Below are 13515 nucleotides of genomic sequence, written 5' to 3' on the forward strand. Positions count from 1 at the left end.
CTTTTGAATCACTGTTGAATTATTGGTTTCTGTGAGAATGTTTGTTTCTACTCTCAGCTCTGCTTATATGTAAGTTGGTAGCACTAGAAATATTACACTAAGTATAGTCAGTCTCCAAATGACTTTTTAAAAACCCCTGTTTAGACACTGTACGTGGTATCTTTTTGAATTTAGGCAAAAGCAGAGAGCCTGATATAATAAGCCCCCATGGGTACCCATCATTCATTGTCAACAGCAGTCAGCGCATGGCTGATCTTGGGTTCATTTCTACCTGCAAACACTCCCCGCCACCCTCATCCTGTTTGTTTTGAAGCAAATTCCAATAATATTTCATCTGTAAATATCTCAGTATATACTTTCAGCAAGTAAGGACTTTTCCATATTTTAGTGTTTGGTTTTATTCCACCTTAGAGCACATAAATAGGTAACATCTGTCTGGATGGTTTGCCTGCGAGAGTCCCCTTGTATACCACTTGTCGCAGTGTGTTTATTAAAAATCTACCTTTCCACTTCAAAGAGTCTGTTTGGACAGTAAATTATTCGGTGACCTCATATACATGCGAGACATCTTTTCATAGGGGACAGTAAATAAGTTCTTTAATAGCACTTTCAGTATTGAGTATTTTTCTAATAGCGTGTCACTGTTCTATTTTTGTTTTTGTTTTATTTTTGTTAATCAGGAGAGCAAGCCCTGGCGGTTCACTCTTTCAAGAAATCATGTGCTGAGGTGTAATGCTACACAAGTCAGAGGAAGGAAGGATCCTGAAACACATGGTGAGGAAGGAATGAATCAGCTGGATTGCCGTGTTTACACCTTCTTTTCTTTTTCTTCCATTCTGTTGTTTCTTTGTTACAATTTGGTCATAAGTGCAAAGATGGTTCTTTTGAAAGCAAGAGATTTAAACATTTGAATCATAAGGATAATGTAAATTAGAGTATTTGGTCAGCTGCTAATTATCCGAGTTTAGATTATCCAAATACTTAAAACTTTTATTAATTTTATCATCAACTTTAGGTCTGATGTCTTGTCAGATGTTCTTTCTAATGGACGAAGTGACTCACACCATCATTTCCCTCCTCTCATTCTTTGCTGTTAGCCAATTCTAATATCCTCTTTTCTTTCTTTCTTTCTTTCTTTTTTTTTTTTTGAGAGATGGAGTTTCACTCTTGTTGCCCAGGCTGGGGTGCGATTGAGCGATCTCTGCTCACTGCAACCTCCGCCTCCCGGGTTCAGGCGATTCTCCTGCCTCAGCCTCCTGAGTAGCTGGGATTACAGTTGCGTGCCACCACACCCAGCTAATTTTGTATTTTTAGTAGAAATGGGGTTTTGCCATGTTGGCCAGGCTGGTCTCAAACTCCTGACTTCAGGTGATCCACCCGCCTTGGCCTCCCAAAGTGCTGGGATTACAGGCGTGAGCCACCATGCCCGGCCTAATGTCCCCTTTTCTTTAGAAATTGTTATTATATTTTATTGACAGATTAAAATTTAATATCAAATGTTACAATGAAATCACATGTTACTTGAAAAAATGTTAGAATGTTTTAAGAAATCTTTATTCTGAAAAAAAATTATGTTTATAAAAATGGTAAAAAGGAGAGAAGACTATTAGCACCTTTAATAGTTAAACATCTTTGACAGAGGTAGAGGCTAGAAAAAGTGGTTGTGCCTCTGTGAATTCCTACTCATTTTATGCTACATGTACCCTTGTTTGTTTATATCTTATCTCTTAGACTGAAGGGAGTTCCATGAGGTCAAGGATTATACATCTTAGATTTTCCCACAGTTATATTTAGCATGTCTTAGCCCTGTTAAGAGTATGGTGAATATTTTTTGGAAGAATGAAAAAAGAAACCGGGAATATTCCCTGGCATAGAATATTATGATTTGCTTCCAACTCTGTTGAGTTTGGGGGAAAGCAAGTGGCAAGCCTCTGTAGCCAGTGGCAGTGAAGCTTGGTGAGAGAGCAGGGCTGGGAGTGTCGATGAGGGACTGAGTCGCTTCAAGCATCCTCCCGTCCACTGCACTTTGTGTCACAGCATTGTGGTGCACTGCCGTCTCTGTGCAGCTATCTCCATTTTAGAAGACTAGGAAACCGAGGTCTGATAGCAAATCTGTCAGCAAAGAATGAGAACGAATGTCTCTCATTTCTAAGTATAGTGTTCTTTCTAAAAGAGCAAGTTACTATTTATATTTTAAGAAAGAGCACATGATGTCTGCTAATGGAAGATAAATGAGAAGCAAACTGGGAAATACATTTTGTCTCAGGATTACTGCATCTACTACTGGATACAGATCAAAAGAGTTCTCTTCAACCCTTTCAACTCTACATTGAACAAATTGAGCTTTTCAGAGCCTTTTTTTGTAAAGTATTTCCAAAGAAGACTTATAGGTTAGGAGTAAACATAAACTACCCAAGTTGGCTAGGAAGGCATTTCTCTTCATCTAAAGATGATGCCCAGGTATGGAACAGATAAGAAAATGAGACCGTGGACATCTTTGTCCTGTGAATTTAGTTGGTCATTGTGTTACAGGGCTGTAATGCTGCTCTAGATCCAGTTAAATAAGAAGTGGGGAGGGGTTGTAAACTGCAGCTTTTTGGGGGCACTTATCCATTTATTATCCCAAGTAAAATACCCATACCAAACAACAAACAGCATCTCTACATTGTCATTGTAATGTTCTCTGAGACACAACCAGTGTTCTAGCCATTGTTCCATCTAAGATTTAAGCATTTTCTAGAAATGTATGGGGTGGGGGTGTTGAACATAATCTCTTCAAGACTGACATGGTTCTCTTTCTTTTGCAGGCCTGATTGTTGGCAAAGGCATTGTAAGAAGCTGGCATTTATTTCTGTTCTAACCCATTACTGTATAACTGTGAATTGACACTATGCATACTTGTTGGTCAGCAAAGCCAAGAAACAAGAGCTATGGCAGTTGAAAAAGTCTGTCTGATTCCAGGGTGTTTTTTCTGGGTTTCATCATCAGGTACTTCCTCCCTTTCATCGCAGCAAGAATGTGGCTCCTTTTACCGTTTGATAAAGATTAAGGACATGTTCTTTGGTCAACAGCGAGAACTTAAAATCTTCTGGAATAGGGTCAGAGACCATTTCAGCTGCAGCTGAGGAAAATGAAATTTCCATTTTATTTGGTGCCTTGTCCAGGGAGCACACTAACTCTTCCGGAAACGCGTCAGTGAAACAGAGATCGTTTTGTGGAATAGCAACCTATGGTTATGGCGAGTGACCCGACGTGATCTGGGGGGCAGGCTGCAGAGGACTCATGACAGGCTATACCATGCTGCGGAATGGGGGCGCGGGGAACGGAGGTCAGACCTGCATGCTGCGCTGGTCCAACCGCATTCGCCTCACGTGGCTCAGCTTCACGCTCTTTGTCATCCTGGTCTTCTTCCCGCTCATCGCCCACTATTACCTCACCACTCTGGATGAGGCTGATGAGGCAGGCAAGCGGATTTTTGGCCCCCGGGTGGGGAACGAGCTGTGCGAGGTGAAGCACGTGCTGGATCTGTGCCGCATCCGGGAGTCGGTGAGTGAAGAGCTCCTGCAGCTGGAGGCCAAGCGCCAAGAGCTGAACAGCGAGATCGCCAAGCTGAATCTGAAGATCGAAGCCTGTAAGAAGAGCATCGAGAATGCCAAGCAGGACCTGCTCCAGCTGAAGAATGTCATCAGCCAGACCGAGCATTCCTACAAGGAGCTCATGGCCCAGAACCAGCCCAAGCTGTCCCTGCCCATCCGACTGCTCCCAGAGAAGGACGATGCAGGCCTCCCTCCCCCGAAGGCCACTCGGGGCTGCCGGCTGCACAACTGCTTTGATTATTCTCGTTGCCCTCTCACCTCTGGCTTCCCGGTCTATGTCTATGACAGTGACCAGTTTGTCTTTGGCAGCTACCTGGATCCCTTGGTCAAGCAGGCTTTTCAGGCGACAGCACGAGCTAATGTTTATGTTACAGAAAACGCAGACATTGCCTGCCTTTACATGATACTAGTGGGAGAGATGCAGGAGCCGGTGGTGCTGCGGCCTGCTGAGCTGGAGAAGCAGTTGCATTCCCTGCCACACTGGCGGACAGATGGACACAACCATGTCATCATCAATCTGTCGCGTAAGTCAGATACACAGAACCTCCTGTATAACGTCAGTACTGGCCGTGCCATGGTGGCCCAGTCCACCTTCTACGCTGTCCAGTACAGACCTGGCTTTGACTTGGTTGTATCGCCGCTGGTCCATGCCATGTCTGAGCCCAACTTCATGGAAATCCCACCACAGGTGCCGGTGAAGCGGAAATATCTCTTCACCTTCCAGGGCGAGAAGATTGAGTCTCTGAGGTCTAGCCTTCAGGAGGCCCGCTCCTTCGAAGAGGAAATGGAGGGCGACCCTCCTGCTGACTACGATGACCGGATCATTGCCACCCTGAAGGCGGTGCAGGACAGCAAGCTGGATCAGGTCCTGGTGGAATTCACCTGCAAAAACCAGCCCAAACCCAGCCTGCCGACTGAGTGGGCACTGTGTGGGGAGCGGGAGGACCGCTTGGAATTGCTGAAGCTCTCCACCTTCGCCCTCATCATCACCCCTGGGGACCCTCGCTTGGTTATTTCCTCTGGGTGTGCAACACGGCTCTTTGAAGCCCTGGAAGTTGGTGCCGTCCCGGTGGTGCTCGGGGAGCAGGTCCAGCTTCCCTACCAGGACATGCTGCAGTGGAACGAAGCGGCCCTGGTGGTGCCCAAGCCTCGTGTTACCGAGGTTCATTTCCTGCTCAGAAGCCTCTCCGATAGTGACCTCCTGGCTATGAGGCGGCAAGGCCGCTTTCTCTGGGAGACTTATTTCTCCACTGCTGACAGTATTTTTAATACCGTGCTGGCTATGATTAGGACTCGCATCCAGATCCCAGCCGCTCCCATACGGGAAGAGGCAGCAGCTGAGATCCCCCACCGTTCAGGCAAGGCGGCTGGAACCGACCCCAACATGGCTGACAACGGGGACCTGGACCTGGGGCCAGTGGAAACGGAGCCGCCCTACGCCTCACCCAGATACCTCCGCAATTTCACTCTGACTGTCACTGACTTTTACCGCAGCTGGAACTCTGCCCCAGGGCCTTTCCATCTTTTCCCCCACACTCCCTTTGACCCTGTGTTGCCCTCAGAGGCCAAATTCTTGGGCTCAGGGACTGGCTTTCGGCCTATTGGTGGTGGAGCTGGGGGTTCTGGCAAGGAGTTTCAGGCAGCGCTTGGAGGCAATGTTCCCCGAGAGCAGTTCACGGTGGTGATGTTGACTTATGAGCGGGAGGAAGTGCTTATGAACTCTTTAGAGAGGCTGAACGGCCTCCCTTACCTGAACAAGGTCGTGGTGGTGTGGAATTCTCCCAAGCTGCCATCAGAGGACCTTCTGTGGCCTGACATTGGCGTCCCCATCATGGTAATAGAAAAACGAACAGTTCGTTTTGGTGCATGAAATAGTGTTTCACTCTTAATCCCTTTTCCATCTTCCTTCACTTTAGCAATCGTGACTTCTAGTAGAGGAGAATACATGCATACTCATGAAAAACCTGTATAGGTTCCTTTCTTCCTGAAGGATTTGCTGCTGCTTTTTCAAGCCTTGGTAGTTCTGTTGCTGTTACTCACTTCCTAAATCTAGGATCCCCAAAACCGAAACTGATTGTATGTTCAACATACAAAACCTTGTCGGTTATCCCATAGACTTCTTCCATGTCATAACAAGATGATGATGATAATGATAAGCTACCATTTAGGAAGCACTTAGCATCTAGGCACTATAATAAGCATTTTGTGACATATCATTATCACTGTTTCTTCAACTTATTCATATGGGAGCTGAGGCTTAGGTTAATGAATTTGCCCAAGATCATGGTGAGTAATGGAGAAGCCAAGCTTTAGTATGTCTGATTCCAGAAGCGGCAGCTTTAGTCACCTCTCAAAGGGTTTAGGAAGGCCTGTGTCATTTTCCAGGTATTCACAGAAGTCTTTTGGAAGACTGGGGTTGGGGGTCGATATTTTGGAGTTGGAGAACCAACTCCTGTGGAACCTTCCAGGGTGTCTTGTAGGTTCTTTCTCATTTACTCCATCTCGTGGTTAGGTGCTGTATTTTACAGGAAAAATAATAGCTAAATATGTAGGACAGGGCTTTAGTTCTGAGGAGTGTATCCACTTCAGAATGAAACTTGGCATTCTAGAAGAGAGATGGCAACCATCTATCTTAAATGTGCAGCCTTAGAGCAGGTCTTAAGCAGACTGCCAACTGTTTAACCTGCTGCATATATAGTTACTTTTCGGCAAAAGGTAGCAAAAGGTCTGATGGGCCACACATTGCTAGAAGTCTAGTTTTTTAAAAGATGTATTTCATTGGGAAGCCAATTTATTTGAATTGTTTTTCTAAGCAGCAGCATGGTATAATGAGATTTGGAGTGATACAGACCTGGGATTAAGTAGTCATTTTGTGATCTTTGATAATTAGCTTTTTTGATCTCAGCATTAAAGAGGAATCTAAGATAAGACAACTAAGGATTCTAGAAAGGTGCTCACTTATTTGATTCCTTCTTACCCCTTAATGTTAAAGGAGATGGAAGCCAGTATGTTTGTCTTGCCTATGCTGTGGGCAGCTTTAACTGACTTCACTCATAAAGGCTTCTTGTATCCTGTCTACATCATTTCTGTTTGTGTCATAGTTGTTACTGCCTACTTTCTCCTGTGCAAAGTACCTCTTTGCTTTAAATTTTTTCTTACTGCTGCTAATCTTATTTTTTTATTTAATTGAATTTATAATCAGAAGCTATTCAAAGACTGTAGGGTTATAAATCCTTTTTATCCCAGTTTATTTTGTATATTAAGTAAAGTTTTGTAAATGGGGAGTTTTTTTAATAGACTTCTCAAAGTTCACTTTTTTTCTTTCTGTTACAACTTTGTCATTGAAATTAAAAAAGCATTTGCTCTGTGAAAGATAGATGCTCCTCAAATAGTGGAATAATAGAGAAGCCGTTGTTTTCCATTTTTCCTGAGTTTTCTTTGATTTTGATAGGGATGTAGAGAAGCTAGTACCACCCCAGTTGACTGAAATTCATCGAGAACTTACCAGAATGAATCCTTTTTAAAAAACTCTAATGGGAAATAAGTTGTCCTGACTGTTGGGCAGCCCATCGCAATAATACCTAATTGGAAAATGCCAGAAACTTTACAAATAGGCCATTCTAAACAGCTTTCTCATATTAGCATTAAAAGTTTTTTTTCTGATCCTTTTAAAAAAGGGGAAGTAGCTTCAGATGGAGAATTTCACTCCATCCTGTAAATATTCTGGTTGTGCTTTGTATCTGGGAGAGGCGGGTGTTCTGGCCTGCGGTTGAAGTTGCTGACATCTTGGATGTACGTGGGTATCAGAGCTAGAAAGAGACTGGTAGCTGTCTCGGGTATAGAAAAGTGGCACTACTATGATACACCTTAGAGTGGGTTTTCCGTTTGGATGTAGATATAGCCAATTCAGTATGCTAGCTTAAACCAAGGTTCCCAGGCATCAGTGAATCTACCCAGGAACCTCCATGCCATTTCAGAAAATGCTGGGCAATACGGGCTCCTCTTATGCTCAGGTTCCCACTAACAACAGGCATAAGTGCTGGATGTTTGTGGGCTGTGAAGTCTATTGAGCCCCAGCTATTTTAAGTGGAGAAGGATTGTCTTAGGGGTCCCCCATAGGACTTACATGTTAAAATTCCTCATTCTTTTAAATAATTACTTACAAAAAAAGATCTAGCTTAGAGAGAAGGTGATCTTTATTGCCACCACCCTTGAACAATCCTGTTCCAAATGCTCTGTGTAAAGAGAACTTCAGCACGAATGGGATGGTGGCGGGGCAAGGAGACAGGACTTGCAGAGAGATGGGAGAAGTGTCACCAGTTGAAATGGGTCTGCCATTGAATGGGGTAGGACTACCAAACAGAGGGGCGATGGTGGGTGTCTGCTCTCTCCCTGGCTCTTGTATATTTTGTAAACATGTGAATCAGGTCCCTTAGCTCCTGGAGCACAACAACAAAATACCTAATGAAAGCCAACTAGAGAGTATTGTTATGTCAAAGGATTTGAAGTCTAGGCTTTTGAAAAACTCTCCACTATGTTGGGGACCACTACTTTCCTGGCACCTGACAGATGTTCCACTGTTTCCAGGCCTCTGTTGTTTCTGACGATATGTCAGTGGTTTTCAGATTTTTGTTTCCTTGTATGTAAGGTGTGGTTTTCTCTGGCTACTTTTGAAATTTTTTCTTTGTATTTGGTTTTCAGCAGTTTGTGGTATGCCTCAGCATGGTTTTCTTTGATGTTTATTCTGGAAAGTGTTGATATTTTTGTTTTAGTAGGTGATTAGTTGTATTGACTCAGACTAAAAGCCCTGTCTCGTGAATAGCCACTCGTATGTTGAGTTATTTTGTATGTAGCTGCTTTGCTTACAGCCTGCACCAAGCATGCATGGCTTAGGGGTGGGCCAGAGACAGAGCAGTTTCTACACAGAACTTGGAGCTCCCCATCTCTGGTTTCTCCTTTCTGAATTTTTCTCCTTTCTTTCTAGGGGCTATGGTTACCTTATATATTTCCTTTACAGGCCAGAAAGACCATAGGTTTCGTATGAGAGTTTTAGCGGTCTTTCTTGGTACCAACTCTGGCTTGCTCTCAGGGTGAAAGCAACAGTAATTCTCCCTGTACCAGTAATTCCCTCCCTCTGAATTTTAGCACCCCTCCATAATTGGTTGTCTTTTGTTGACTCTCTAGTGCCTTCTGGAAATTGCTTTTTTGGGATTTTTGTGCAGAGGTTATAGTTGTCATCTGAGGGAAGACTGGGACTGGCAGAAGCTTACTCAACTCTCTGGAGGCAGAAACGCCAAGTAATCTCTTCTTGATAGATAGTCCTATTAAAAATTTTGGTTTCAGTTACTACTTTATTCTGACCAGTTTACACATCTTCCTTACTCTGCTTTATACTCTGGAAAATAGTAAGTAGGGTGGCCGTTTTAGAATCTGTCCTTTTGGAGTTGTAACATGTGGGCTGGTAGGAAAGGGACATCTTTCAGTTACTAACAGTGTAGTCTAGCTCACTCAAGGCATTGCTTCTCTTCACACTGTATACTCACTGATTGCTGAGACAGTCTCTTGGCAGCCCATCCCTGAGTCTTAGTTTTTCATTCTTTTCTTCATAAAGGGTATGGCCAATTTACACAGGGTACCTTGGAAGGGCTCTCAGAAGGGATGACATTTGAGCAGAAGCCTGAATGAAGCGAGCGAGAATGCCACGTACATTCTGGAGGGATGTATGGGGAATGGCAAGCGCCAGAAGCAATGCCCAGTGCGTCTGGGTGGCACGTTTGAAGGAGGTTGGAGTAGGCGGTAGGGTCAGCAGGTGCAGGACAACGCAGGTTGCGCTTGTCTGGATTTTATCCTCTCTGCCTTAGGATGCCCTTGGAGGGTGTTGAACAGAGGAGGCCCATGATTTTTACGGAACTATGAGGAAAAGAGCAGAAGCAAAAAGATTCACAGTAGCCTAGGTGAGGAGTGGTGGTGGAGAGAACCAGTTCAGAGATCAGCATAGCACACATCCTTGCAGACTGCAAGGTCTGTGGAAGTGATGAGGTCAGAATGCACTATTTCTTTTTTTCCCAAATGAAAATGTTAGTGCCAGACGCAGTGGCTCACGCCTGTAATCCCAGCACTTTGGGAGACTGAGGCGGGCGGATTGCTTGAGACCAGCCTGGCTGACATAGGGAAACCCCATCACTACAAAAAAATAGAAAAAATTAGCCAGGCATCATGCATGCCTGTAATCCCAGGTTCTTGGGAAGCTGAGGTGGGGAGGGGATTGCTTGAGCATGGTAAGTCAAAGCTGCGGTGAGCTGTGATTGTGCCACTGCGCTCCATCCTGGGTGATAGAAGGAGACCCTGTCTCTTAAAAAAAAAAAAAAATGATACAAGATTTTTCAGTGCCCTTTTCCCTCTCTCTCAGCCCTTGATATTCAAATCGAACAGGGAGAGTTCTTTGTTTGGGTAATGTAAATATCATTCCAGGGGAGTTATTTTCGTGCTCTCTCCCCAGTAGCATCTGTAGTGCACTCTTGGCGTCAGGAACTTTGTGGATGGGAACTCTGCCTCTCAGGCTAAGAGATTTGGCTTCTGGCTAGACCTGAGGCAAGAGAGTGGAGATCGTTCTCAGGGCTTACTCCTTAAAGTGTTGGTAAGCTGTATTTTTTAATCTCTGCCCTCTCTACTTTTAAAAATATCCCTTGAACGAATGAGATGATAATTTCCTAAAATTATGATAGCTAGGTGAAGCCAGCAGGAAAAACCTTGTCCAGCTTCTTCAGGTCCAAGACTGTGCAAGGTCTGGTGCACATCACTAGGAGCTGGCACATCTGGGTGGTTTGTTTTTCTCTTTGACAACATTTGACTTAATAACTTGGTGGCTATAGCTGTGGCTTTCTGTTTGCGAATGGGCTGTATGGCTGCAAAGGAAAATTATAAAACAAGGCTACCCCAAACCAAAAATGAATAGCAAGAAATGCAGAAGTTTAAAGGAATTGCCGAAAGTCATGTTGCATAATTTACTAATTGCAGCAAATTGATTCTTGAGGTAATGTCTTCCCCTCTTAGTTTATGTATACTCTTTTTACTAATTCAAAGTAAGGAATCTGAGACTGTGAGAATTCTGTTGCTTCAGGTCACTTGACTAATTGATGCCTGTATTACTGAGGACTTTTTTTTTTTTTTTTGAGACACAGTCTCACGCTGTTGCCTGGAGCGTAGTGGCATGATCTTGGCTCACTGTAGCCTCCGCCTCCCAGGTTTAAGTGTTTCTCGTACCTCAGCCTCCCTTGTAACTGGGACTGCAGGCACACACCACCATGCTCGGCTAATTTTTGTATTTTTAGTAGAGTCGGGGTTTTGCCATGTTGGCTAGGCTGGTCTCGAACTCCTGACCTCAGGTGATCTGCCCACCTCTGCCTCCTAAAGTACTGGGATTACAGGTGTGAGCCACTGCCAGCCCCAGATCTTAGGACTTCTGACAATAGATATGTATTTTTTTCTTTTTTTTTTTTTTCCACATGCACACTTCCTGGAGAAGCACAAACTTGTTTTTTTAAATATGTATATAAAATATAGAAAATGTATAAATTAAAATACATACAGAATATAAAATATGCATGTAACGTGTATGACAATTAAAATAGAGACTGTGCTAATATCATGTTATAATAATTGTAACAGTTTTTGGGCATTTTCTTTGTGCCAGGCACTGTGGATGGTCTTTATCTACATTCTCTCATTTGTTGACCTGCTAATCTAGGGTTTTTACCTGCACTTGCGCTGGGATCATTGGCAACTTTTTCTCTTATAAGTTAAAACAGACTTGTCTCATTTAAAACATGTACAATTTTGTTTGTACTGTATGACATCCGTATGTAAAGTTATAAATGGAAAACCAATGCACTGTTACCTTCTTATTCTCTTTCCTTCCTTGGCATTTTCTTGCTTTCTGCACCATCACTTGACATTTATTGAATGAATCCCTTAAATAATGTAGTCCTCGGCCAGGTGCGGTGGCTCACACCTGTAATCCCAGCACTTTGGGAGGCCTAGATGGGTGGATCATGAAGTCAGGGGTTTGAGACCAGCCTGGCCAAGATGGTGAAAACCCCGTCTCTGCTAAAAAACAAACAAACAAAAAACAAAAATTAGCCAGGCGCGGTAGCAGATGCCTGTAATCCCAGCTACTCAGGAGGCTGAGACAGGAGAATCGTTTGAACCCGGGAGGCAGAGGTTGCAGTGAGCCGAGATCGTGCTACTGCACTCTAGCCTGGGTGATAGGGTAAGACTCTGTCTCAATAATAATAATAATGATGATGATGATGGTGATGATGTAGATGTAGTCCTCTTTCTATCATCATCTTTCTGTCACTCACCTCCCTCCCCACTCACTTCAAGCTGTGTTACCTATGTCCTCCTCAGTTAGGTGGGCATGGCTGTGTGCCTCTTCCTGGATCTCATTTTCCTGTCCTGAGTTCTCTGATGGGTTCTCTTTTAAGTTGGAGGAAGGGGATGATGGAGAACTAAGATCAGTTGCCGTTTCCTTTCTTGCCTGTGTGATGGCTTGATGTTAAGTTTCTTTCTCAGATATGGATTTGCTATAGGGATGTATTATGCATGTATGTGTTTTGTTGGAGGATGGAGATTGTTGGGCATGGCTGGGCTGGATGTAATCTTAAAGAGAAAAAGAGCATTTCAAGTGTATTTAAATGGCCAAATTTCAGAGGTGGCAGCGTTCTAGGCCACGATTGCTGTCCCTTTTCCTTTGTGATGGGAGGTCAAGGGTCCCGTGAATGATACTGTGCAGAAGAGCAAGCGAGGCACCGTCAGGGAGCCCTGTGTGTGAGACAAGCCAAGCAAAGAGTGCTCCTGGCTAGATGCAGGTGGATGGGTTTTTTGCTATAGAAAACTACACTAAATACTAAGAGGTTTCCTAATCCTCTCTAGTTATCATTCCTTAAGATTATTACAGATATTGAATGTCTACTTATAATTTTGATCTAGAAACTTCTCAAGTCTGTATTTCATATTCTGTAAATAGAATGGCAGGGCTAAATTATGTTCTATTTTCTGCTCATGCATTCATTTATAAAACATTTGTTGAACATCTGCTATATTTCCAGGCACTATGGTCTATCCATTTTGGTTAATGTCATACCAGTAATTAAAGCAATAACTTGAAAGTGAGTTTTCCTATTCACAAGTTACTAAGGTGTAATCATAAGGCATCTAATAGCAATATGCTAGAGGAACATGAAGAAATAGCCAGTATTGTGGGGTCGGGGGAAGAGTGTTGTTTTAATTTGAAATGAAACGACTTCAACAAAAATGGGAACCTTTCCTAAACATGACACAGTCCCTCTGGTTGACTGGTTTCTGTTATGTTCAGTCTGTCTTTTTTCAGATTCTTAGAGGCCATGCTGATCTGTGAGTCTGCATTTAGAAAGGTTTTTTTATTTTTTATTTTTTTGAGACAGAGTCTTGCGCTCTCGCCCAGGCTGGAGTGCAGTGGCACAGTCTCGGCTCAGTACAACCTCTGCCTCCCGGGTTCAAGCAATTCTCCTGCCTCAGCCTCCCAAGTAGCTGGGATTACAGGCGCACGCCACCACGCCTGGCTAGTTTTTGTATTTTTAGTAGAGACAGGGTTTCACCATGTTGGCCAGGATGGTCTCGATCTCTTGACATTGTGTTCCACCCGCCTCGGCCTCCCAAAGTGCTGGGATTACAGGCGTGAGCCACCGCGCCCGGCCTGCATTTAGAAATGTTTGAGCCTCTCTGTTCTTCTGATTTTGGTGCCAGAACGGATAGTTGGTTTGCTGAGCTTTTGTTTAGCCATTAAACACTGCAGCTTTGAAGCGAAACTGTTAGAAGAAAACTTTTACTCTTCCACCCATTTAGTTTTAGTTGGTGTTTGCAAACTTTGTGAGGGCGG

At 43.8% G+C, this 13515-nt stretch overlaps 1 protein-coding gene across 6 annotated transcripts in view; it reads left to right on the forward strand.

The window, feature by feature from the left end:
- Positions 1-13515, forward strand: part of EXTL3 (exostosin like glycosyltransferase 3) — a 135767-nt gene that overhangs the window by 93678 nt on the left and 28574 nt on the right. For all 6 annotated transcript variants that reach the window (XM_023216820.1, XM_023216817.2, XM_023216815.2 and 3 more), the window contains exons 2-3: positions 681-774; positions 2808-5430. In XM_023216820.1, coding sequence (XP_023072588.1) covers positions 3283-5430 — 2148 coding nt within the window. In that variant the 5' untranslated portion in view covers positions 681-774; positions 2808-3282. The remainder of the gene's footprint in view (positions 1-680; positions 775-2807; positions 5431-13515) is intronic.

The sequence above is a fragment of the Piliocolobus tephrosceles genome, chromosome 7 (genome assembly GCF_002776525.5).
Source record: "Piliocolobus tephrosceles isolate RC106 chromosome 7, ASM277652v3, whole genome shotgun sequence".
Classification (NCBI taxonomy): Eukaryota; Metazoa; Chordata; class Mammalia; order Primates; family Cercopithecidae; genus Piliocolobus; species Piliocolobus tephrosceles.